Here is a 24,941-nt window from a genome sequence, read left to right as displayed (position 1 = left end):
CGTTCGGCTAAAATCGTTAAAATGGTGAAACGTTTGGATTTGTTGCTTAACGTTTGTAAACGTTTCGTAACGTTTGTAAACGTTCCACTTAAATCGCTAAAAATATGAAACGTTTGGTTTTGTTTCGTAACGTTTGTAAACGTTCCGCTTAAATCGCTAAAAAGGGAAAATTTGGATTTGTTTCGTAACTTTTGTAAACGTTTGGCTTAAATTGCTAAAAAGGTGAAACAGTAATATCCCATATTTTTATAATTATTATTTTTTAATTATTTCAAATTTACATTTTAAATTTTGTATTCCGTCAAGCTTTAAATAATTTATTATTATTATTATATATTTTTATTTAATTTAATTTTAGTCACTCGTTGATTGGATCGTGGTTCGATTCGTGTTTAGTGTGTATTATTAAATTTTAAAAGAAAAAAAAAAGGAAAAATAAACCATATGAATGCCATGCAATGCAACGTTGGTCATTCTTAGGCATGCTCTCCTCCTACTTGATTTTCACATGATTGGGCCATAAATAAATCCTAGGCCAAAAGCCCATGCAATCCCTTATCATGAGTATTGCAGCTATAACATGAACTTATGTTTCACTTATTTACATACAACCTGAGGCTTATTTCCCTCCTATTTCATCTGTTCACGTTTCTATTTTCCAAAACCTAATATTTTCATTCCCTTCTAAACAACATCAGCGCCATTCTTCCAAGCATTCTGAGATCAGAAAATCTCATCAATCATCTATCTTCATTTGTTCCATTCATTCACGTTAATCCGGTAAGTAATCGTTTAACTCGTTCTTGGTTTCGACATCGCATCACCGGTCTTAACTATTGTCGCTTTCGTTTAGGTATAATTATGAGTTGTGTTGATTCGTTTATCTATTTCGATTGTTCTCTACCATCGCTACGTTTCGGAATCAATTGGCCCTGTTTAGCTTGACAAATCGAACCTCATCCCATCTCTGAATCATCAAGCTTGTTGTTCTCCAAACGACCCGTCGACTGTTCGTACTTCAGAGACGAACCAGAGTTAGATTGCTTGTCAAGTTTCACGTGGAATAGCAAGCAGTGAGTTTATATCTCTATTTACCTCTTTATTAAGCAAATGTTATATTTTGTATATTTATATGTATAAACAGCTTTCGAACTGTTTTTCGGCATTGTGGATTTGATTTGGAACGTGCTACTCGATGGGCATCATCGGGACTGCGTGCGCACCGGTAATGATTATGGTATTGAGGTAGGTTTGAGATACGTCTCACCTTAGTGAGGGCACCGGTGGAAGATACGTCTCCTGGGCTCACTATTTATTAAGTGATAGTCGGGGATCGGTTATTGAGATACGTCTCACCGACACGACAATGGATTTAGAATTGTGGTTTAGGGTTTCATTGATAATCCATAATGAAAATGTTTTATTAAACGTTTTAAAGGTTTTTAACTTAATAAATGTAAATGGTTATATAAACTCTACTCAGTAAATCTGACCCCGTTGTTTTCCCAAATTTTCCAGGTTTGTGATTTGAGCATTTGGTCGATCTCCGTTTCTTCATTCTCAGAGGTTCTTTATTTATTCCAGAAATAAAGTGTCGAACTATTTTAAACTCTTAGACCGCAGTAGTAGTTTCATATTATTCATGTCTTAGTCTTACGTTTATAGTTTTGACTATTGTTTGTTGGATTGATCCAACTATTACTTTATCGCTTTTGGTATGATTACAGTGTTTATGGTATTTATATTATATTGCCATACTGTTGGAGATTATTCTGAGATAAGTGTACTTTAAATATATATATATTGCTTTATGTACTGCTAGACTAGGCTGAAGTCTCGGTTGCCCCCGAGCATGTGGTTTTATGCAGGTACATTATTTTAAACGTTATAAATTGGTTATCCGCAACTCTAGCTACGGGTTTTGGTACAACCATACCCATACCCTAGCGCCGGTCACGATTCATGAAAATGGGTCGTGACAGAAACGCTTGGATTTGTTTCATAACGTTTGTAAACATTTGGCTTTAATTCCTAAAAGGGTGAAATGTTTGGATTTGTTTCGCAACATTTGTAAACGTTTGGCTTTAATTGCTAAAAAGTTGAAATAGCTGTATTTGTTTCGTAACGTTTGTAAACGTTTGCCTTAAATTCCTAATAAGGTTAATCGCTTGGATTTTTTTCGTAACATTTATAAACGTTTGGCTTACATTGCTAATAAGGTGAAACTTTTGGATTTGTTTCGTAGCATTTGTAAACGTTTGTCTTAAATTGCTAAAAAGGTGAAACATTTGGATTTGTTTCGTACCGTTTGTAAACGTTTTGCTTAAATCCCTAAAAAGGTGAAATGTTCGGATTTTTTTCGTAATGTTTGTAAACGTTTGGCTTAAATTGCTAAAAAGGTGAAACCCTTGGATTTGTTTTGTAACGTTTGTAAACGTTTGGCTTAAATTGCTAAAAAGGTGAAACGCTTGAAGTTGTTTCGTTACGTTTGTAAACGTTTGGCTTAAATCCCTAAAAAGGTGAAATGCTTGGTTTTTGTTTCGTAATTTTTGTAAATGTTTGGCTTAAATTGCTAAAAACTTGAAATGCTTGGATTTGTTGCGTAACGTTTGTAAACTTTTGGCGTAAATCGCAAAAAATGTGAAAAGTCTGGATTTGTTTCGTAACGTTTGTAACGATTGGCTTAAGTGGCTAAAAATATGAAACGTTTGGTTTTGTTTCTTAACGTTTGTAAACGTTTGGCTTAAATCGCTAAAAAGGTGAAACGCTTGGTTTTTGTTTCGTAACGTTTGTAAATGTTTGGCTTAAATTGCTAAAAACTTGAAATGCTTGGATTTGTTGGGTAACGTTTGTAAACTTTTGGCGTAAATCGCAAAAAATGTGAAAAGTTTGGATTTGTTTCGTAACATTTGTAACGATTGGCTTAAGTGGCTAAAAATATGAAACGTTTGGTTTTGTTTCGTAACGTTTGTAAACGTTCGGCTTAAATCACTAAAAAGGGGAAACGTTTGGATTTGTTTCGTAACATTTGTAAACGTTTGGCCTAAATTGCTAAAAAGGTGAAACGCTTGGATTTGTTTCGTAACGTTTGTAAACGTTTGGCTTTAATTCCTAAAAAGGCGAAACGTTTGGATTTGTTTCGCAACGTTTGTAAACGTTTGGCTTAAATTGCTAAAAAGTTAAAACGCTTGAATTTGTTTCGTAATGTTTGTAAACGTTTGGCTTAAATCGCTAAAAATATAAAAAGTTTGGATTTGTTTCGTAACGTTTGTAAACGTTTGGCTTAAGTTGCTAAAAAGGAGAAATGTTTGGTTTTATTTCGTAACGATTATAAACGTTCGGCTTAAATCGTTAAAAAGGGAAACGCTTGGATTTGTTTCGTAACTTTTGTATACCTTTGGCTTAAATTGCTAAAAAGGTGAAACGCTTAGATTTGTTTCGTAACGTTTGTAAACGTTTGGCTTAAATTCCTAAAAAGTGAAACGCTTGGATTTGTTTCGCAACGTTTGTAAACGTTTGGCTTAAATTGCTAAAAAGTTGAAACATTTGGATTTGTTTCGTAACGTTTATAAACGTTTGGCTAAAATTTCTAAAAAGGTGAGACTCTTGGTTTTCTTTCGTAACGTTTGAAAAGGTTTGGGATAAATAGCTTAAAAGGGGAAACGTTTGGATTTGTTTTGTAACATTTGCAAATATTTGGCTTAAATAGCTAAAAAAGTGAAATGTTTGGATTGGTTTCGTAACGTTGTAAATGTTTGGGATATATAGCTAAAAAGGTGAAACGTTTCGAGCTGTTTTGTAACATTTTTAAATGTTTGGTACAAATAGCTAAAAAGGTGAAACGTTTGGATTTGTTTTGTAACGTTTGTTAACGTTTGGCTTAAATCGCAAAAAAGTAAAATTTTTGGATCTGTTTCTTAATGTTTGGCTTAAATGGGAAACGTTTGATTTGTTTCGTAACGTATGTAAACGTTTGGCTTAAATTACTAAAAAGGTGTAAAGCTTGGATTCGTTTCGTAACGTTTGTAAACGTTTGGCTTAAATTGCTAAAAAGGTGAAACACTTGGATTTGTTTCGTAACGTTTGTAAATGTTTGTGTTAAATTGCTAAAAAGGTGAAATGTTTGGATTTATTTCGTAACGTTTGTAAACGTTTGGCATAAATCGCTAAAAAGGTGAAATGTTTTGATTTGTTTTGTAGCGTTTGTAAACGTTTGGCATAAATCATAAAAAGGTGAAACGTTTGGATTTGTTTGGCAACATTTGTAAACGTTTTGCTTAAATTGCCTAATAGGCGAAACGTTTGGATTTGTTTCGTAACGTTTGTAAACCTTTTGATTTAATCGCTAAAAAGGTGAAAAGTTTAGATTTGTTTCGTAACGTTATTAAACGTTTGGCTTAAATCGCTAAAAAGGTGAAACGTTTAGATTTGATTCGCAACGTTTGTAAACGTTTGGCTTAAATTGCTAAAAATGTGAAACATTTGGATTTTTTTTTGTAACATTTTAAAAGTTTTTTTAGAAAGGTGAAACAATTGGATTTGTTGCATAACGTTTGTAAACGTTTGGCTTAAATTGCTAAAAACTTGAAACGCTTGGATTTGTTGCGTAACGTTTGTAAACTTTTGGCGTAAATCGCAAAAAATGTGAAAAGTTTGGATTTGTTTCGTAACGTTTGTAACAATTGGCTTAAGTCGCTAAAAATATGAAACGTTTGGTTTGTTTCGTAACGTTTGTAAACGTTCGGCTTAAATCGCTAAAAAGGGGAAATGTTTGGATTTGTTTCGTAATATTTGTAAACATTTGGCTTAAATTGCTAAAAAGGTGAAACGCTTGGATTTGTTTTGTAACGTTTGTAAACGTTTGGCTTTAATTCCTAAAAAGGCGAAACGTTTGGATTTCGTTTGCAACATTTTCTAAACGTTGGCTGAAATTGCTAAAAAGTTGAAACGTTTGGATTTGTTTCGTAACGTTTGTAAACGTTTGGCTTAAATCGCTTAAAATGTAAAAAAGTTTGGATTTGTTTCGTAACGTTTGTAAACGTTTGGCTTAAGTTGCTAAAAAGGTGAAACGTTTGGTTTTGTTTCGTAACGATTGTAAACGTTCGGCTTAAATCGCTAAAAAGGGGAAACACTTGGATTTGTTTCGTAACTTTTGTATACGTTTGGCTTAAATTGCTGAAAAGGTGAAACGCATGGATTTGTTTGGTAACATTTGTAAACGTTTGGCTTAAATTACTAAAAAGGTGAAACGCTTGGATTTGTTTCGCAACGTTTGTAAACGTTTGGCTTAAATTTCTAAAAAGGTGAAAAATTTGGATTTGTTTCCTAACAACGTTTGGCTTAAATCGCAAAAAAAGTGAAACGTTTGGATTCGTTTCGTAACATTTGTAAACGTTTGGCTTAAATTGATAAAAAGGCAAAACGTTTGGATTTGTTTCGTAACGTTTGTAAACGTTTGGCATAAATCACTAAAAAGGTGAAATGTTTTGATTTGTTTTTTAGCGTTTGTAAACGTTTGGCATAAATCACTAAAAAGGTGAAACGTTTGGATTTGTTTGGTAACATTTGTAAACGTTTTGCTTAAATTGCCAAATAGGCAAAAAGTTTTGCTTTGTTTCGTAACATTTGTAAACCTTTTGCTTTAATCGCTAAAAAGGTGAAAAATTTGGATTTGTTTCGTAACGTTTTTAAACGTTTGGATTAAATCGCGAAAAAGGTGAAACGTTTGAAATTTCGTAACGTTTGTAAACGTTTGGCTTAAATTTCTAAAAAGGTGAAACGCTTGGATTTGTTTCGTAACGTTTGTAAACGTTTGGCTTAGATTGCTAAAAAGGGGAACCGTGTGATTTGTTTCATAACGTTTTAAACGTTTAGTTTTGTTTCGTAACATTTTTAAACGTTCGGCTTAAATCGCTAAAAATGTGGAACGTTTTTATTTGTTTCGTAATGTTTCTAAAAGTTTGACTTAAATCGCTAGAAAGGTAAAACGTTTGTATATGTTTCGTAACGCTTGTAAACGTTTTGCTTAAATTGCTAAAAAGGCGACACGTTTGGATTAGTTTCGTAGCATTTGTAAACGTTTGGCTTAAATCGCTAAAAAGGTTAAACGTTTCGTTTTGTTTTGTAACATTTGTAAAAATTTGGCTTAAATCGCTAATAACGTGAAACATTTGGATTTATTTCGTCACGTTTGTAAACATTTTTCTTAAAATGCTCAAAAGGTGACACGTTTAGATTTGTTTCGTAACCTTTGAAAACTTTTGGCTTAAATCGCTACAAAGGTGAAACGTTTGGATTTATTTCATAATGTTTGTAAATGTTTGTCTTAAACCGCTAAAAAGGTAAAATATTTGGATTTGTTTCATAACATTTGTAAACGTTTGGTTTAAATCGCTAAAAACGTTAAACGTTTGGATTTGTTGCGTAATGTTTGTAAACTTTTGGCGTAAATCGCAAAAAATGTGAAAAGTTTGGATTTGTTTCGTAACGTTTGTAACGATTGGCTTAAGTGGCTAAAAATATGAAACGTTTGGTTTTGTTTCGTAACATTTGTAAACGTTCGGCTTAAATCGCTAAAAAGGGGAAATGTTTGGATTTGTTTCGTAACATTTGTAAACGTTTGGCTTATATTGCTAAAAAGGTGAAACGCTTGGATTTGTTTCGTAACGTTTGTAAACGTTTGGCTTTAATAAAAAGGTGAAACGTTTGGATTTGTTTCGCAACGTTTGTAAACGTTTGGCTTAAATTGCTAAAAAGTTGAAACGCTTGAATTTGTTTCGTAATGTTTGTAAACGTTTGGCTTAAATCGCTAAAAATGTAAAAATTTTGGATTTGTTTCGTAACGTTTGTAAACGTTTGGCTTAAGTTGCTAAAAAGGGGAAATGTTTGGTTTTGTTTCGTAACGATTATAAACGTTCGGCTTAAATCGCTAAAAAGGGAAAACGCTTGGATTTGTTTCGTAACTTTTGTATACGTTTGGCTTATATTGCTAAAAAGGTGAAACGCTTAGATTTGTTTCGTAACGTTTGTAAACGTTTGGCTTAAATTCCTAAAAAGTGAAACGCTTGGATTTGTTTCGCAACGTTTGTAAACGTTTGGCTTAAATTGCTAAAAAGTTGAAACACTTGGATTTGTTTCGTAACGTTTGTAAACGTTTGGCTTAAATTTTTAAAAAAGTGAGACTCTTGGTTTTCTTTCGTAACGTTTGTAAAGGTTTGGGATAAATAGCTTAAAAGGGGAAACGTTTGAATTTGTTTTGTAACATTTGTAAATGTTTGGCTTAAATCGCTAAAAATGTAAAAAGTTTGGATTTGTTTCGTAACGTTTGTAAACGTTTGGCTTAAGTTGCTAAAAAGGTGAAACGTTTGGTTTTGTTTCGTAACGATTGTAAACGTTCGGCTTAAATCGCTAAAAAGGGGAAACACTTAGATTTGTTTCGTAACTTTTATATACGTTTGGCTTAAATTGCTGAAAAGGTGAAACGCATGGATTTGTTTGGTAACGTTTGTAAACGTTTGGCTTAAATTACTAAAAAGGTGAAACGCTTGGATTTGTTTCGCAACGTTTGTAAATGTTTTTCTTAAATTGCTAAAAAGGTGAAAAATTTGGATTTGTTTCCTAAAAACGTTTGGCTTAAATCGCAAAAAAAGTGAAACGTTTGGATTCGTTTCGTAACATTTGTAAACGTTTGGCTTAAATTGATAAAAAGGCAAAACGTTTGGATTTGTTTCGTAACGTTTGTAAACGTTTGGCATAAATCACTAAAAAGGTGAAATGTTTTGATTTGTTTTTTAGCGTTTGTAAACGTTTGGCATAAATCACTAAAAAGGGGAAACGTTGGATTTGTTTGGTAACATTTGTAAACGTTTTGCTTTAATTGCCAAATAGGCGAAACGTTTTGCTTTGTTTCGTAACATTTGTAAACCTTTTGCTTTAATCGCTAAAAAGGTGAAAAATTTGGATTTGTTTCGTAACGTTTTTAAACGTTTGGATTAAATCGCGAAAAAGGTGAAACGTTTGAAATTTCGTAACGTTTTAAACGTTTGGCTTAAATTTCTAAAAAGGTGAAACGCTTGGATTTGTTTCGTAACGTTTGTAAACGTTTGGCTTAGATTGCTAAAAAGGGGAACCGTGTGATTTGTTTCATAACGTTTTAAACGTTTAGTTTTGTTTCGTAACATTTTTAAACGTTCGGCTTAAATCGCTAAAAATGTGGAACGTTTTTATTTGTTTCGTAATGTTTCTAAAAGTTTGACTTAAATCGCTAGAAAGGTAAAACGTTTGTATATGTTTCGTAACGCTTGTAAACGATTTGCTTAAATTGCTAAAAAGGCGACACGTTTGGATTAGTTTCGTAGCATTTGTAAACGTTTGGCTTAAATCGCTAAAAAGGTTAAACATTTCGTTTTGTTTTGTAACATTTGTAAAAATTTGGCTTAAATCGCTAATAACGTGAAACATTTGGATTTATTTCGTCACGTTTGTAAACATTTTTCTTAAAATGCTCAAAAGGTGACACGTTTAGATTTGTTTCGTAACCTTTGAAAACTTTTGGCTTAAATCGCTACAAAGGTGAAACGTTTGGATTTATTTCATAATGTTTGTAAATGTTTGTCTTAAACCGCTAAAAAGGTAAAATATTTGGATTTGTTTCATAACATTTATAAACGTTTGGTTTAAATCGCTAAAAACGTTAAACGTTTGGATTTGTTGCGTAATGTTTGTAAACTTTTGGCGTAAATCGCAAAAAATGTGAAAAGTTTGGATTTGTTTCGTAACGTTTGTAACGATTGGCTTAAGTGGCTAAAAATATGAAACGTTTGGTTTTGTTTCGTAACATTTGTAAACGTTCGGCTTAAATCGCTAAAAAGGGGAAATGTTTGGATTTGTTTCGTAACATTTGTAAACGTTTGGCTTATATTGCTAAAAAGGTGAAACGCTTGGATTTGTTTCGTAACGTTTGTAAACGTTTGGCTTTAATAAAAAGGTGAAACGTTTGGATTTGTTTCGCAACGTTTGTAAACGTTTGGCTTAAATTGCTAAAAAGTTGAAACGCTTGAATTTGTTTCGTAATGTTTGTAAACGTTTGGCTTAAATCGCTAAAAATGTAAAAATTTTGGATTTGTTTCGTAACGTTTGTAAACGTTTGGCTTAAGTTGCTAAAAAGGGGAAATGTTTGGTTTTGTTTCGTAACGATTATAAACGTTCGGCTTAAATCGCTAAAAAGGGAAAACGCTTGGATTTGTTTCGTAACTTTTGTATACGTTTGGCTTATATTGCTAAAAAGGTGAAACGCTTAGATTTGTTTCGTAACGTTTGTAAACGTTTGGCTTAAATTCCTAAAAAGTGAAACGCTTGGATTTGTTTCGCAACGTTTGTAAACGTTTGGCTTAAATTGCTAAAAAGTTGAAACACTTGGATTTGTTTCGTAACGTTTGTAAACGTTTGGCTTAAATTTTTAAAAAGGTGAGACTCTTGGTTTTCTTTCGTAACGTTTGTAAAGGTTTGGGATAAATAGCTTAAAAGGGGAAACGTTTGAATTTGTTTTGTAACATTTGTAAATGTTTGGCTTAAATCGCTAAAAATGTAAAAAGTTTGGATTTGTTTCGTAACGTTTGTAAACGTTTGGCTTAAGTTGCTAAAAAGGTGAAACGTTTGGTTTTGTTTCGTAACGATTGTAAACGTTCGGCTTAAATCGCTAAAAAGGGGAAACACTTAGATTTGTTTCGTAACTTTTATATACGTTTGGCTTAAATTGCTGAAAAGGTGAAACGCATGGATTTGTTTGGTAACGTTTGTAAACGTTTGGCTTAAATTACTAAAAAGGTGAAACGCTTGGATTTGTTTCGCAACGTTTGTAAATGTTTGGCTTAAATTGCTAAAAAGGTGAAAAATTTGGATTTGTTTCCTAAAAACGTTTGGCTTAAATCGCAAAAAAAGTGAAACGTTTGGATTCGTTTCGTAACATTTGTAAACGTTTGGCTTAAATTGATAAAAAGGCAAAACGTTTGGATTTGTTTCGTAACGTTTGTAAACGTTTGGCATAAATCACTAAAAAGGTGAAATGTTTTGATTTGTTTTTTAGCGTTTGTAAACGTTTGGCATAAATCACTAAAAAGGGGAAACGTTTGGATTTGTTTGGTAACATTTGTAAACGTTTTGCTTTAATTGCCAAATAGGCGAAACGTTTTGCTTTGTTTCGTAACATTTGTAAACCTTTTGCTTTAATCGCTAAAAAGGTGAAAAATTTGGATTTGTTTCGTAACGTTTTTAAACGTTTGGATTAAATCGCGAAAAAGGTGAAACGTTTGAAATTTCGTAACGTTTTAAACGTTTGGCTTAAATTTCTAAAAAGGTGAAACGCTTGGATTTGTTTCGTAACGTTTGTAAACGTTTGGCTTAAATTGCTAAAAAGGGGAAACGTGTGATTTGTTTCGTAACGTTTTAAATGTTTAGTTTTGTTTCGTAACATTTTTAAACGTTCGGCTTAAATCGCTTAAAATGTGAAACGTTTTTATTTGTTTCGTAATGTTTCTAAAAGTTTGACTTAAATCGCTAGAAAGGTAAAACGTTTGTATATGTTTCGTAACGCTTGTAAACGTTTTGCTTAGATTGCTAAAAAGTGACACGTTTGGATTAGTTTCGTAGCATTTGTAAACGTTTGGCTTAAATCGCTAAAAAGGTTAAACGTTTCGTTTTGTTTTGTTGCATTTGTAAACGTTTGGCTTAAATCGCTAATAACGTGAAACATTTGGATTTATTTCGTCACGTTTGTAAACGTTTTGCTTAAAATGCTCAAAAGGTGACACGTTTAGATTTGTTTCGTAACCTTTGAAAACTTTTGGCTTAAATCGCTACAAAGGTGAAATGTTTGGATTTATTTCGTAGTGTTTGTAAATGTTTGTCTTAGACCGCTAAAAAGGTGAAACATTTGGATTTGTTTCATAACATTTATAAACGTTTGGTTTAAATCGCTAAAAAGGTTAAACGTTTGGATTTGTTGCGTAATGTTTGTAAACTTTTGGCGTAAATCGCAAAAAATGTGAAAAGTTTGGATTTTTTTCGTAACGTTTGTAACGATTGGCTTAAGTGGCTAAAAATATGAAACGTTTGGTTTTGTTTCGTAACATTTGTAAACGTTCGGCTTAAATCGCTAAAAAGGGGAAATGTTTGGATTCGTTTCGTAACATTTGTAAACGTTTGGCTTAAATTGCTAAAAAGGTGAAACGCTTGGATTTGTTTCTTAAAGTTTGTAAACGTTAGGCTTTAATTCCTAAAAGGGTGAAACGTTTGGATTTCTTTCGCAACGTTTGTAAACGTTTGGCTTAAATTGCTAAAAAGTTAAAACGCTTGAATTTGTTTCGTAATGTTTGTAAACGTTTAGCTTAAATCGCTAAAAATGTAAAAAAATTGGATTTGTTTCGTAACGTTTGTAAACGTTTGGCTTAAGTTGCTAAAAAGGGGAAATTTTTGGTTTTGTTTCGTAACGATTATAAACGTTCGGCTTAAATCGCTAAAAAGGGAAAACGCTTGGATTTGTTTCGTAACTTTTGTATACGTTTGGCTTAAATTGCTAAAAAGGTGAAACGCTTAGATTTGTTTCGTAACGTTTGTAAACGTTTGGCTTAAATTCCTAAAAAGTGAAACGCTTGGATTTGTTTCGCAACGTTTCTAAACGTTTGGCTTAAATTGCTAAAAAGTTGAAACACTTGGATTTGTTTCGTAACGTTTGTAAACGTTTGGCTTATATTTTTAAAAAGGTGAGACTCTTGGTTTTCTTTCGTAACGTTTGTAAAGGTTTGGGATAAATAGCTTAAAAGGGGAAACGTTTGGATTTGTTTTGTAACATTTGTAAACGTTTGGCTAAAATGGCTAAAAAAGTGAAATGTTTGGATATGTTTCGTAACGTTTGCAAATGTTTGGGATATATAGCTAAAAAGGTGAAACATTTGGAGCTTTTTTGTAACATTTGTAAATGTTTGGGATAAATAGCTAAAAAGGTGAAACGTTTGGATTTGTTTTGTAACGTTTGTTAACGTTTGGCTTAAATCACAAAAAAAGTGAAATTTTTGGATCTGTTTCGTAACGTTTGTAAACGTTTGGCTTAAATCGCTAAAAATGGGAAACGTTTGGATTTGTTTCGTAACGTATGTAAACGTTTGGCTTAAATTACTAAAAAGGTGTAAAGCTTGGATTTGTTTCGTAATGTTTGTAAACGTTTGGCTTAAATTGCTAAAAAGGTGAAACACTTGGATTTGTTTCGTAACGTTTGTAAATGTTTGGCTTAAATTGCTAAAAAGGTGAAAAATTTGGATTTGTTTCCTAACCTTTGTAAACGTTTTGCTTAAATCGCAAAAAAAGGGAAACGTTTGGATTCGTTTCGTAACATTTGTAAACGTTTGGCTTAAATCGTTAAAAAGGCAAAATGTTTCGATTTGTTTCGTAACGTTTGTAAACGTTTGGCATAAATCGCTAAAAAGGTGAAATGATTTGATTTGTTTTGTAGCGTTTCGAAACGTTTGGCATAAATCACTAAAAAGGTGAAACGTTTGGATTTGTTTGGAAACATTTGTAAACGTTTTGCTTAAATTGCCTAATAGGCGAAACGTTTGGATTTGTTTCGTAACGTTTGTAAACCTTTTGCTTTAATCGCTAAAAAGGTGAAAAGTTTAGATTTATTTTCGTAACGTTTTTAAACGTTTGGCTTAAATCGCTAAAAAGGTGACACGTTTAGATTTGATTCGCAACGTTTGTAAACGTTTGGCTTAAATTGCTAAATGTGAAACGTTTGGATTTTTTTTCGTAACATTTTAAAAGTTTTGTTAGAAAGGTGAAACAATTGGATTTGTTGCGTAATGTTTGTAAACGTTTGGCTTAAATTGCTAAAAACTTGAAACGCTTGGATTTGTTGCGTAACGTTTGTAAACTTTTGGCGTAAATCGCAAAAAGTGTGAAAAGTTTGGATTTGTTTCGTAACGTTTGTAACGATTGGCTTAAGTCGCTACAAATATGAAACGTTTGGTTTGTTTCGTAACGTTTGTAAACGTTCGGCTTAAATCGCTAAAAAGGGGAAATGTTTGGATTTGTTTCATAACATTTGTAAACGTTTGGCTTCAATTGCTAAAAAGGTAAAACGCTTGGATTTGTTTCGTAACGTTTGTACACGTTTGGCTTTAATTCCTAAAGAGGTGAAACGTTTGGATTTGGTTCGCAACATTTGTAAACGTTTGGCTTAAATTGCTAAAAAGTTGAAACGTTTGGATTTGTTTCGTAACGTTTGTAAACGTTTGGCTTAAATCGCTAAAAAATGTAAAAAGTTTGGATTTGTTTCGTAACGTTTGTAAACGTTTGGCTTAAGTTGCTAAAAAGGTGAAACGTTTAGTTTTGTTTCGTAACGATTGTAAACGTTCGGCTTAAATCGCTAAAAAGGGGAAACACTTGGATTTGTTTCGTAACTTTTGTATACTTTTGGCTTAAATTGCTGAAAAGGTGAAACGCATGGATTTGTTTGGAAACGCTTGTAAACGTTTGGCTTAAATTACTAAAAAGGTGAAACGGTTGGATTTGTTTCGCAACGTTTGTAAACGTTTGGCTTAATTTTCTAAAAAGGTGAAACTCTTGGTTTTCTTTCGTAACGTTTGTAAAGGTTTGGGATAAATAGCTAAAAAGGGGAAATGTTTGGATTTGTTTTGTAACATTTGTAAACGTTTGGCTTAAATAGCTAAAAAAGTGAAATGTTTGGATCTGTTTCGTAACGTTTGTAAACGTTTGGCTTAAATCGCTAAAAAGGTGAAACGTTTGGATTTGTTTCGTAACGTATGTAAACGTTTGGCTTAAATTACTAAAAAGGTAAAAGGCTTGGATTCGTTTCGTAACGTTTGTAAACGTTTGGCTTAAATTGCTAAAAATGTGAAACACTTGGATTTGTTTCGTAGCGTTTGTAAATGATTGGCTTAAATTGCTAAAAAGGTGAAAATTTGGATTTGTTTCCTAACCTTTGTAAACGTTTGGCTTAAATCGCAAAAAAAGTGAAACATTTGGATTCGTTTCGCAACATTTGTAAACGTTTGGCTTAAATCGATAAAAAGGCAAAACGTTTGGATTTATTTCGTAACGTTTGTAAACGTTTCGCATAAATCACTAAAAAGGTGAAATGTTTTGATTTGTTTTGTAGCGTTTGTAAACATTTGGCATAAATTATTAAAAAGGTGAAACGTTTGGATTTGTTTGGTAACATTTGTAAACGTTTTGCTTAAATTGCCAAATAGGCAAAACGTTTTGCTTTGTTTCGTAACTTTTGTAAACCTTTTGCTTTAATCGCTAAAAAGGCGAAACATTTGGAATTGTTTCGTAACGTTTTTAAACGTTTGGATTAAATCGCAAAAAAGGTGAAACGTTTGAAATTCGTAAAGTTTGTAAACGTTTGGCTTAAATTTCTAAAAAGGTGAAACGCTTGGATTTGTTTCGTAACGTTTGTAAACGTTTCGCTTAAATTGCTAAAAAGGGGAAACATGTTATTTGTTTCGTAACGTTTAAAACGTTTAGTTTTGTTTCGTAACATTTTTAAATGTTCGGCTTAAATCGCTAAAAATGTGAAACATTTTTATTTGTTTCGTACAGTTTCTAAAAGTTTGACTTAAATCGCTAGAAAGGTAAAACTATGGGTTAATTATATATAAAATCACCACCTTTACACGAAATTGCAAAAATAACACGACCTTTAAAACGTGGCAATTCAGGGCAGCACCTTTCATTTCTTTTCAAAAATAACACGGGCACATTTTTAGTGGTATTTTTGCTAACGTGGCGTGACACGTGGCACTCTCATCGGGTGTCCAAGTCTGCAAAATTTTATCAAAAAACTTGTCCATGTTATTTTTGAAAAGAAATGAAAGGTGATGCCCTGAATTGACACGTTTTAAAGGTCGTGTTATTTTTGAAAATTCGTGTAAAGGTGATGATTTTATATGTAATTAACCCTAAAACTTTTGTATATGTTTCGTAACGTTTGTAAACATTTTGCTTAAATTTCTAAAAATGTGACACGTTTGGATTAGTTTCGTAGCATTTGTAAACGTTTGGCTTAAATCGCTAAAAAGGTTAAACGTTTCGTTTTGTTTTGTAACATTTGTAAACGTTTGGCTTAAATCGCTAATAACGTGAAACGTTTGGATTTGTTTCGTCACGTTTGTAAACGTTTTGTTAAAATTGCTAAAAAGGTGACACGTTTGGATTTGTTTCGTAACCTTTGAAAACTTTTGGCTTAAATCGCTACAAAGGTGAAACGTTTGGATTCATTTCGTAATGTTTGTAAATGTTTGTCTTAAACCGCTAAAAAGGTGAAACATTTGGATTTGTTTCATAACATTTATAAACGTTTGGTTTAAATCGCTAAAAAGGTTAAACGTTTGGATTTGTTGCGTAACGTTTGTAAACTTTTGGCGTAAATCGCAAAAAATGTGAAAAGTTTGGATTTGTTTCGTAACGTTTGTAACGATTGGCTTAAGTGGCTAAAAATATGGAACGTTTGGTTTTGTTTCGTAACATTTGTAAACGTTCGGCTTAAATCGCTAAAAAGGGGAAACGTTTGGATTTGTTTCGTAACATTTGTAAACGTTTGGCTTAAATTGCTAAAAAGGTGAAGCGCTTGGATTTGTTTCGTAACGTTTGTAAACGTTTGGCTTTAATTCCTAAAAACGTGAAACGTTTGGATTTGTTTCGCAACGTTTGCAAACGTTTGGCTTAAATTGCTAAAAAGTTGAAACGCTTGAATTTGTTTCGTAACGTTTGTAAACGTTTGGCTTAAATCGCTAAAAATGTAAAAAGTTTCGATTTGTTTCGAAACGTTTGTAAACGTTTGGCTTAAATTGCTAAAAAGGGGAAATGTTTGGTTTTGTTTCGTAACGATTATAAACGTTCGGCTTAAATTGCTAAAAAGGGAAAACGCTTGGATTTGTTTCGTAACTTTTGTATAGGTTTGGCTTAAATTGCTAAAAAGGTGAAACGCTTAGATTTGTTTCGTAACGTTTGTAAACGTTTGGCTTAAATTCCTAAAAAGTGAAACGCTTGGATTTGTTTCGCAACGTTTGTAAACGTTTGGCATAAATTGCTAAAAAGTTGAAACACTTGGATTTGTTTCGTAACGTTTGTAAACGTTTGGCTTAAATTTTTAAAAAGGTGAGACTCTTGGTTTTCTTTCGTAACGTTTGTAAAGGTTTGGGATAAATAGCTTAAAAGGGGAAACGTTTGGATTTGTTTTGTAACATTTGTAAACGTTTGGCTTAAATCGCTAAAAAAATAAAATGTTTAGATCTGTTTCGTAACGTTTGTAAATGTTTGGGATATATAGCTAAAAAGGTGAAACGTTTGGAGCTGTTTTGTAACATTTGTAAATGTTTGGGATAAATAGCTAAAAAGGTGAAACGTTTGGATTTGTTTTGTAACGTTTGTTAACGTTTGGCTTAAATCGCAAAAAAAGTGAAAGTTTTGGATCTGTTTCGTAACGTTTGTAAACGTTTGGCTTAAATCGCTAAAAATGGGAAACGTTTGGATTTGTTTCGTAACGTATGTAAACGTTTGGCTTAAATTACTAAAAAGGTGTAAAGCTTGGATTTGTTTCGTAACGTTTGTAAACGTTTGGCTTAAATTGCTAAAAAGGTGAAACACTTGGATTTATTTCGTAACCTTTGTAAATGTTTGGCTTAAATTGCTAAAAAGGTGAAAAATTTGGATTTGTTTCCTAACCTTTGTAAACGTTTGGCTTAAATCGCAAAAAAAGGGAAACGTTTGGATTCGTTTCGTAACATTTGTAAACGTTTGGCTTAAATCGATAAAAAGGCAAAATGTTTGGATTTGTTTCGTAACGTTTGTAAACGTTTGTCATAAATCTCTAAAAAGGTGAAATGATATGATTTGATTTTGTAGCGTTTGTAAACGTTTGACATAAATCACTAAAAAGGTGAAACGTTTGGATTTGTTTGGTAACATTTGTAAACGTTTTGCTTAAATTGCCTAATAGGCGAAACGTTTGGATTTGTTTCGTAACGTTTGTAAACCTTTTGCTTTAATCGCTAAAAAGGTGAAAAGTTTAGATTTGTTTCGTAACGTTTTTAAACGTTTGGCTTAAATCGCTAAAAAGGTGAAACGTTTAGATTTGATTCGCAACGTTTGTAAATGTTTGGCTTAAATTGTTAAAAATGTGAAACGTTTGGATTTTTTTTCGTAACATTTTAAAAGTTTGGTTAGAAAGGTGAAACAATTGGATTTGTTGCGTAACGTTTGTAAACGTTTGGCTTAAATTGCTAAAAACTTGAAACGCTTGGATTTGTTGCGTAACGTTTGTAAACTTTTGGCGTAAATCGCAAAAAATGTTAAAAGTTTGGATTTGTTTCGTAACGTTTGTAACGATTGGCTTAAGTCGCTAAAAATATGAAACGTTTGGTTTGTTTCGTAATGTTTGTAAACGTTCGGCTTAAATCGCTAAAAAGGGGAAATGTTTGGATTTCTTTCGTAACATTTGTAAACGTTTGGCTTAAATTGCTAAAAAGGTGAAACGCTTGGATTTCTTTCGTAACGTTTGTAAACGTTTGGCTTTAATTCCTAAAAAGGTGAAACGTTTGGATTTGGTTCGCAACATTTGTAAACGTTTGGCTTAAATTGCTAAAAAGTTGAAACGTTTGGATTTGTTTCGTAACGTTTGTAAACGTTTGGCTTAAATCGCTAAAAATGTAAAAAGTTTGGATTTGTTTCGTAACGTTTGTAAACGTTTGGCTTATGTTGCTAAAAAGGTGAAACGTTTGGTTTTGCTTCTTAACGATTGTAAACGTTCGGCTTAAGTCGCTAAAAAGGGGAAAGACTTGGATTTCTTTCGTAACTTTTGTATACGTTTGGCTTAAACTGCTGAAAAGGTGAAACGCATGGATTTGTTTTGTAACGTTTGTAAATGTTTGGCTTAAATTACTAAAAAGGTGAAACGCTTGGATTTGTTTCGCAACGTTTGTAAACGTTTGGCTTAAATTGCTAAAAAGTTGAAACACTTGGATTTGTTTCGTAACGTTTGTAAACGTTTGGCTTAAATTTCTAAAAAAGGTGAAACTCTTGGTTTTCTTTCGTAACGTTTGTAAAGGTTTGGGATAAATAGCTAAAAAGGGGAAATGTTTGGATTTGTTTTGTAACATTTGTAAACGTTTGGCTTAAATAGCTAAAAAAGTGAAATGTTTGGATCTGTTTCGTAGCGTTTGTAAATGTTTGGGATATATAGCTAAAAAGGTGAAACGTTTGGAGCTGTTTTGTAACATTTGTAAATGTTTGGGATAAATAGCTAAAAAGGTGAAACGTTTGGATTTGTTTTGTAACGTTTATTAACGTTTGGCTTAAATCGCTAAAAAAGTTAAATTTTTGGATCTGTTTCGTAACGTTTGTAAACGTTTGGCTTAAATCGCTAAAAAGGTTAAACGGTTGGATTTGTTTCGTAACGTATGTAAATGTTTGGCTTAATTTACTAAAAAGGTGAAAAGCTTGGATTCGTTTCGTAACGTTTGTAAACAGTTGGTTTAAATTGCTAAAATAGTGAAACGCTTGGATTTTTTTCGTAACATCTGTAAACGTTTGGCTTAAATTGCTAAAAAGGTGAAAAATTTGGATTTGTTTCGTAACATTTTTAAACGTTTGGCTAAAATCGCTAAAAAGGTGAAACGTTTGGATTTGTTTTGTAACGTTCGTAAATGTTTTGCTTAAATCGCTAAAAAGGTGAAACGTTTTGATTTGTTTTGTAAGTTTAGTAAACGTTGGCTTCAATCAGTAAAAGGAAAAACGTTTGGATTTGTCTCGTAACGTTTGTAAATGTTTGGCATAAATCGCTAAAAAGGTGAAATGTTTGGATCTGTTTCGTAACGTTTTAAACGTTTGGCTTAAATCGCTATAATGGCGAAACATTTGGATTTGTTTTGTAATGTTTGTAAACGTTTCGCTTAAATTGCTAAAATGGTGAAATGTTTGGTTTTGTTTCTTAACGTTTGTAAACGGGCTTAAATCTCTAAAAAGATGAAACTTTTGAATTTGTTTCGTAACGTTTGTAAACGTTTGGGTTAAATTGCAAAAAAGGTGAAACGCTCTGATTTGTTTCGTAACATTTGTAAACGCTTGACTTAAATTACTAAAAAGGTGAAACGCTTGAATTTGTATTGGAATATTTGTAAACGTTTGGCTTCAATTGCTAAAAAGTTGAAACGCTTGGATTTGTTTCGTAACGTTTGTAAACGTTTGGCTTCAATCGCTAAAAAAGCGAAACGTTTTAAATTTAGTAATGTTTTTAAACGTTTGGCTTAGATTACTAAAAACATGAAACGCTCGAATTTGTTTCGGAACATTTGTAGACGTTTGGCTTAAATTGCTAAAAAGGTGAAACGCTTGGTTTTATTTCGTAACGTTTGTAAGGGGTTTGGCTTAAATCGCTTAAAATATGAAACGTTTGGATTTGTTTCGTAATGTTTTAAACGTTTTGTTTTGTATCGTAACGTTTATAAATGTTTGGCTGAAATCGCTAAAAAGGAGAAACGTTTGGATTTGTTTCGTAACGTTTGTAAACGTTTAGTTTAAATTTCTAAAAACGCAAAATGTTTGGATTTGTTTCGTAACGTTTGTAAACGTTTGGCTTAAATTGCTAAAAAGGTGAAACGCTTGGATTTGTTTCATAACGTTTTAAACGTTTGGTTTTATTTCATAACGTTTGTAAATGTTTTTCGTAACGTTTGTAAACGTTTGGCTTATATCGCCAAAAAGGCTAAACGTTTTCGTAACGTTTCTAAACGTTTGGGTTAAATTGCTAAAAACGTGACACGTTTGGATTTGTTTCGTAACCTTTGTAAACGTTTGGCTTAAATCGCTAAAAAGGTGATTCATTTGGTTTTGTTTCATAACCTTTGTAAACGTTTGGCTTAAATCACTAAAAAGGTGAAACATTTGGATTTATTTCGTAACGTTTGTAAACGTTTTTCTTAAATTGCTAAAAAGGTGACACGTTTGGATTTGTTTCGTTACCTTTCACTACTGGAAAACGCATGTTTAGAGATGGATTTTCTCGACGGACTGGAAATCCGTCGCTAAACATGTAATTGGCTACGGAAAACGGCGACGGACTCAGATCCGTCGCCGAACTCCAAGAAATTATGGCGGGATTCAACCCGCCAAAATTTAGCGACCACATTGCCGACGGCTTGCAATTGTCGTCGCTAAATTGAGCGACGACTTGCAATTGCCGTCGCTAATTTGAGCGACGGACATTGAAATCTGTCGCTGATGTGATAAAATGCAGCGTTTAAACTAGGTTATTTAGAGACGGATTAAAATATAACCCTTTATTTAAACGCTGCATTTTGGGTTGAATTTTACTGACAGTTTTGAAAATCCGTTGGTAAAATCCAACCTAAAACGCTGCTGCCGTCCCGTCCCCTTCTTCATCATCTTCTTTTATTTTTTTTCCTAGTTATCTTTTCCCCTTCCCCCTCTTTTTCTTTCCTTTTCCCCTTCCCCCTCTTTTCTTTCCCTTTCCCCATTCCCCCTCTTTTCTTTCCCTTTCCCCTTCCACCTTCCCCTTCCCCTCTTTTCTTTCCCCTTCCCTTCACTGCCATTTCCGGTCGCCGCCGACCGTCTGGCCCTGCATTCCATTCGTCGCCGTCAGCCAACACCGGAGATAAGTGAGTTTTGTTTCATTGTATATAATTTTTTAGTTATAATTTTAATTATAAAAAATTTATTTATTTTGTTTCATTTTATAAAAATAAAAAATAGCCCCCACCGCCTACTGCCGATCCATTTGCTGCCTCCGCCTACTGCTGACCGCCGACCGCCCAACTCCGACCGCTGTCCGCCTTTGCTCTGCCGCCGCTGTCCAACCCTACTAAGTAAGTGTTATGTTTAATAATTTATTATAATATGTTAATTAGTTTAATTTATTGTAATATGTTAATTAGTTTAATTTATTATAATTAGGTTAATTTTATTTAGGTTTAATTCCTAAAAAAATCACGAACTTTACACGAAATTTCATTTTAATCATGACCTTTAAAAGTTGCCATTTAAAGGCACGAACTTTCATTTTGTTTCAAATCTATCATTTCAGTGTATTTTTGTTGACTAAATTCTTCAATAAACCATTAATGAAAGACCCAAATTATAAATCGACATTAAATCTTATTATCTTTTAGTTAGAGTATATAGGATTAGGAATTTTTTGTTCGATAAAATACACCGGATTTTACTTTGGTGATAGATTTGAAACAAAATGAAAGTTCGTGCCTTTAAATGACAACTTTTAAAGTTCATGATTAAAATAAAACTTCGTGTAAAGTTCATGATTTTTTTAAGAATTAACCCTTTTATTTATTAGGTTATTTAATAATTCAATTAGGTTAATTTACTAGGTTGGTTGATTTATTAAGTTTGTTAGTTTATTAAGTTTGTTGATGATAATTAATAATTACACTAAATTAGTATTATTAGGTTAAATAAGTATTACTAGGTTATTAGTATATTCAATTATTGTAGTTAATTATAATTAAAATAATGTTAGATTAGTATCAATTTAAAAATTATTTTACGATAATATTAAATTAGATAACAAGAATTAAATTTTTACTATAATTAGTTGAAATCAAAATAAGATTATCATAATTTTATTTAGAATTAGTTAATTATGACACGATGTTAGGTTAATTTTTAAGTCAATTAATGTTTAAGTTAGTTATTTTTGACAAAATTATCATGAATTGGTGTGTTGTGTATTATTAAAATGTATTGTTTCTTTGCAGGCTTTCCCTGAAAAATGGATGGTGCTCATTTTTAGGGGAAATGCTGCCGGATTATTGTTTGAAAAATATATAATAACTATGAATTTAATTAGTTGAAGTATATATATATTTTTAGTATTATGAAAAATGATTCGCATGTATGATTGTAGGTCTGTGTTCTATTGGCGGTTGTTGATAGTCGTTGTTGTCAGGTCTCTTTCGCCCTTCAGTTGCGGTTCTACTCTACAACAAGTATCGTTATTTATTGTTTTTTATTTTTTTTAAGTGAAGTAGACTGGATAAACTTAAATAAAAAACAGAAAAAATATTTTATTCACACCGAATAAAATCTCACCTAGCCGTAGAAAACCCATCCCGTGTCCTCAAGAGATTAAACGACACGGGATTGTACGTGTGTACAGTTTGCAAAACTAGTGTCTACGTAATTTGATCACGGGAAAAAATATATGTATAGATGCGGTAGAAAAATATTTGGTAGTTTTACGTCGTATGTTCTCCGGGTGGCTATCTAGTATAGGCTGTGTAACGCTATTTCCTAACGGAATATGTATTTGACGTTATTCAGCATATATATGATAATGCACTTGGAGAACTGTGCCGGAAGGCTGCCAAATATTTTTCTCCGTATTTATGCATATATCGTGATCTTATTAAGTAGACCCAATTTTTATAAAAGGTATAAGGCCCTACCTTTTTAGCATTCAATTACATTGGCTTTGCTTTCACCGAGTATTAAACCCACCAAAATGTATGTGCTACAGAAATGAATTCAGATCGCAGTTGGGTGTATTATGGGAGACTAGTCAGAGGATTGTTGACTGAAGAGTACATTAGTAACGTTAGGTGATTTCTGAACTTTGCGGAGCAACACCTCGAGTATATGAGAGGAACTGAGATTAAATTCCCTTGCCCGAAACCCAAATGTCAGAATACTACTTTTTGAACTATTGACGAAGTGGAGTTACATCTCTACATAGACGGGTTTGTGAGTAATTACCACGTCTGGACTCACCAAGGTGAGAAAAATAGGAGGGTCGAGGTGCCTGCTACTGTTCTGCAAGGTGACAAAATGTGGGAGCAGAGAAATAAAGGTGAGGGTTGCAGTTTGTTCCAGAGAATGGTAAATGATGTTGGTGGTCCTGAAGTAAGGCCAGAAGAGCCTCTGAATGCGGAAGCTCAGAAGTTTTATGATATGATGCGTGCGGCCGAAGAACCCATATGGCCTGGGAATGACAGACACTCCACTTTGTCTGCAGCCATAAATTTTTTAGAATGCAAGTGCCGATATCAAGCGTCTAACGGTCTGATGAATGAAATGAGCGAGTTTGTACATCAATTGATACCTAAAGACAATAAGTTAGCGAAGAACTCGTACAACATTAAAAAGCTAGTTAGAGGGCTTGGGTTTCTAGCAGAGGTGATTCACTACTGCAAAAATATGTGTATGACATATTGGGATAAGGATGCGGGTTTGACTGTGTGTAAAGTTTGCGGCCATGACAGGAGGAAACCACCTACTGCGGGTAATTCTAAAAGAAGAAAGACAAATGTGCCTTTTAAAAAAATGCATTACTTTCCTATAACTCCGAGGCTGCTGAGGTTGGATGCTTCAAGGGCAACAGCTAAATATATGAGGTGGCACGCCGAGCACGAGATGGAGAATAGTATGATGAATCATCCGTCTGACTCGACGGCTTGGAAACACTTCTCGGAGTTACACCAAGATTTTTCATCCGAAGTTAGACATATCATATTGGGTTGTGTACGGATGGGTTTCAACCATTTGGTGCATTTGGGCAACAATACTCGTCATGGCCGGTAATTGTGACTCCGTACAACTTGCCTCCTGGCATGGCTATGAAAGATGAGTTCATGTTTCAAACGGTTCTTGTTCCCGGACCCAATAGTTCAAAAGCCATTTTAGATATTTTCCTGCAGCCGCTAATAGCAGAACTGAACCATTTGTGGGAATTTGGGACGCGAACATATGACATTCATAGGTGGAAAAAATTTCAATTGAAAGCCGCTCTCATGTGGACGATCAATAATTTTCCAGCTTATTCAATGCTGTCTGGATGGAGCACATTAGGTAAACGGGCATGTCTTCACTGTTTGGAAGAAACAAATGCAATTACTATTCCGAAAAGTGGTAAACAATCGTGGTTTGCTTGCCACAGAAAGTTCTTACCAAAGGAACATTCGTACCGTAATAACAGTACGGATTTTAAAAAGGGCTACAAAGAAAAAATATCATTTAGGGGATACAGAATTGGAGAGAAAATTGAACAAGAGATTGATAGCCTGGGTTTTAAAAAGGCATACGAGGTCGGAGCTCATGATACGAATGCTCAGAAATCAAAGCATCATGGGTGGCATAAGAAAAGCATATTCTGGGACTTTCCGTATTGGAAGATGAATATGATTCATCATAATCTGGATGTCATGCATACTGAGAAAAATGTATTTGAAAACATTTTCAATACAGTGCTTAATGTTTGCGGGAAGACCAAAGATCATGTTAAGTCCAGAGAAGAGTTGAATGATATTTGTAATCGTCCGGATTTGGCTTTTAATCCATCAACCGGGCGATATCCGAAGGCATTATATGCTTTAGACAAAAAAGAAAAACAAGTTCCATTGGAATGGGTCAAAGAGTTGAGTTTCCGGATGGACATATGTCCAATTTGGGAAGGTGTGTCGATCTGAAAAAGCTGAAAATGATCGGTATGAAAAGCCACGCTGTCATGTTTTCATGCAGCGTCTTTTGCCAATTGCTTTTTGATAACTTCTTCCTCCGTCCGTATGGGAACCTATTGCAGAGTTGAACATCTTCTTTAAAGACCTGACTTGCACATCGCTTAAAGAGGACTACCTACCGGAGTTGAGCATCTTCTTTAAAGCCGGCCGGACCTGGTACTGGAGCGGTTCAACATACCGGAGGCTCGATGTCTGCTTTGAAGGATAAGTCTGTTTTGGTATATGTCTTTTATTTCAATTATTACTTATGTTATATTTTTTAAAATGAACTTATAAATTACTAAATTTGTCTGGTAGGCTAGGGAGCTGGGGCGCGAGCAGACACATGCTGAGGTGCACAAGTTGATGCATACATTGAAGGCTGACCCGACCAAATTC

At 33.3% G+C, this 24,941-nt stretch overlaps 1 protein-coding gene across 1 annotated transcript in view; it reads left to right on the top strand.

Annotated features, from left to right (window-relative positions):
- LOC126677298 (uncharacterized) overlaps nucleotides 1-23,628 on the top strand; it is a 55,080-nt gene extending 31,452 nt beyond the window's left edge. Inside the window, exons 2-4 of the mRNA XM_050371848.1 lie at nucleotides 21,807-21,827; nucleotides 21,956-22,037; nucleotides 22,784-23,628. Coding sequence (XP_050227805.1) covers nucleotides 21,807-21,827; nucleotides 21,956-22,037; nucleotides 22,784-23,628 — 948 coding nt within the window. The remainder of the gene's footprint in view (nucleotides 1-21,806; nucleotides 21,828-21,955; nucleotides 22,038-22,783) is intronic.
- The last annotated feature ends 1,313 nt before the right edge of the window (nucleotides 23,629-24,941 follow it).

The sequence above is a fragment of the Mercurialis annua genome, linkage group LG4 (genome assembly GCF_937616625.2).
Source record: "Mercurialis annua linkage group LG4, ddMerAnnu1.2, whole genome shotgun sequence".
Taxonomy (NCBI): domain Eukaryota; kingdom Viridiplantae; phylum Streptophyta; class Magnoliopsida; order Malpighiales; family Euphorbiaceae; genus Mercurialis; species Mercurialis annua.
The sequence above is the reverse complement of the archived record's forward strand: the minus strand, read 5'-3'. Positions and strand labels throughout refer to the sequence as shown.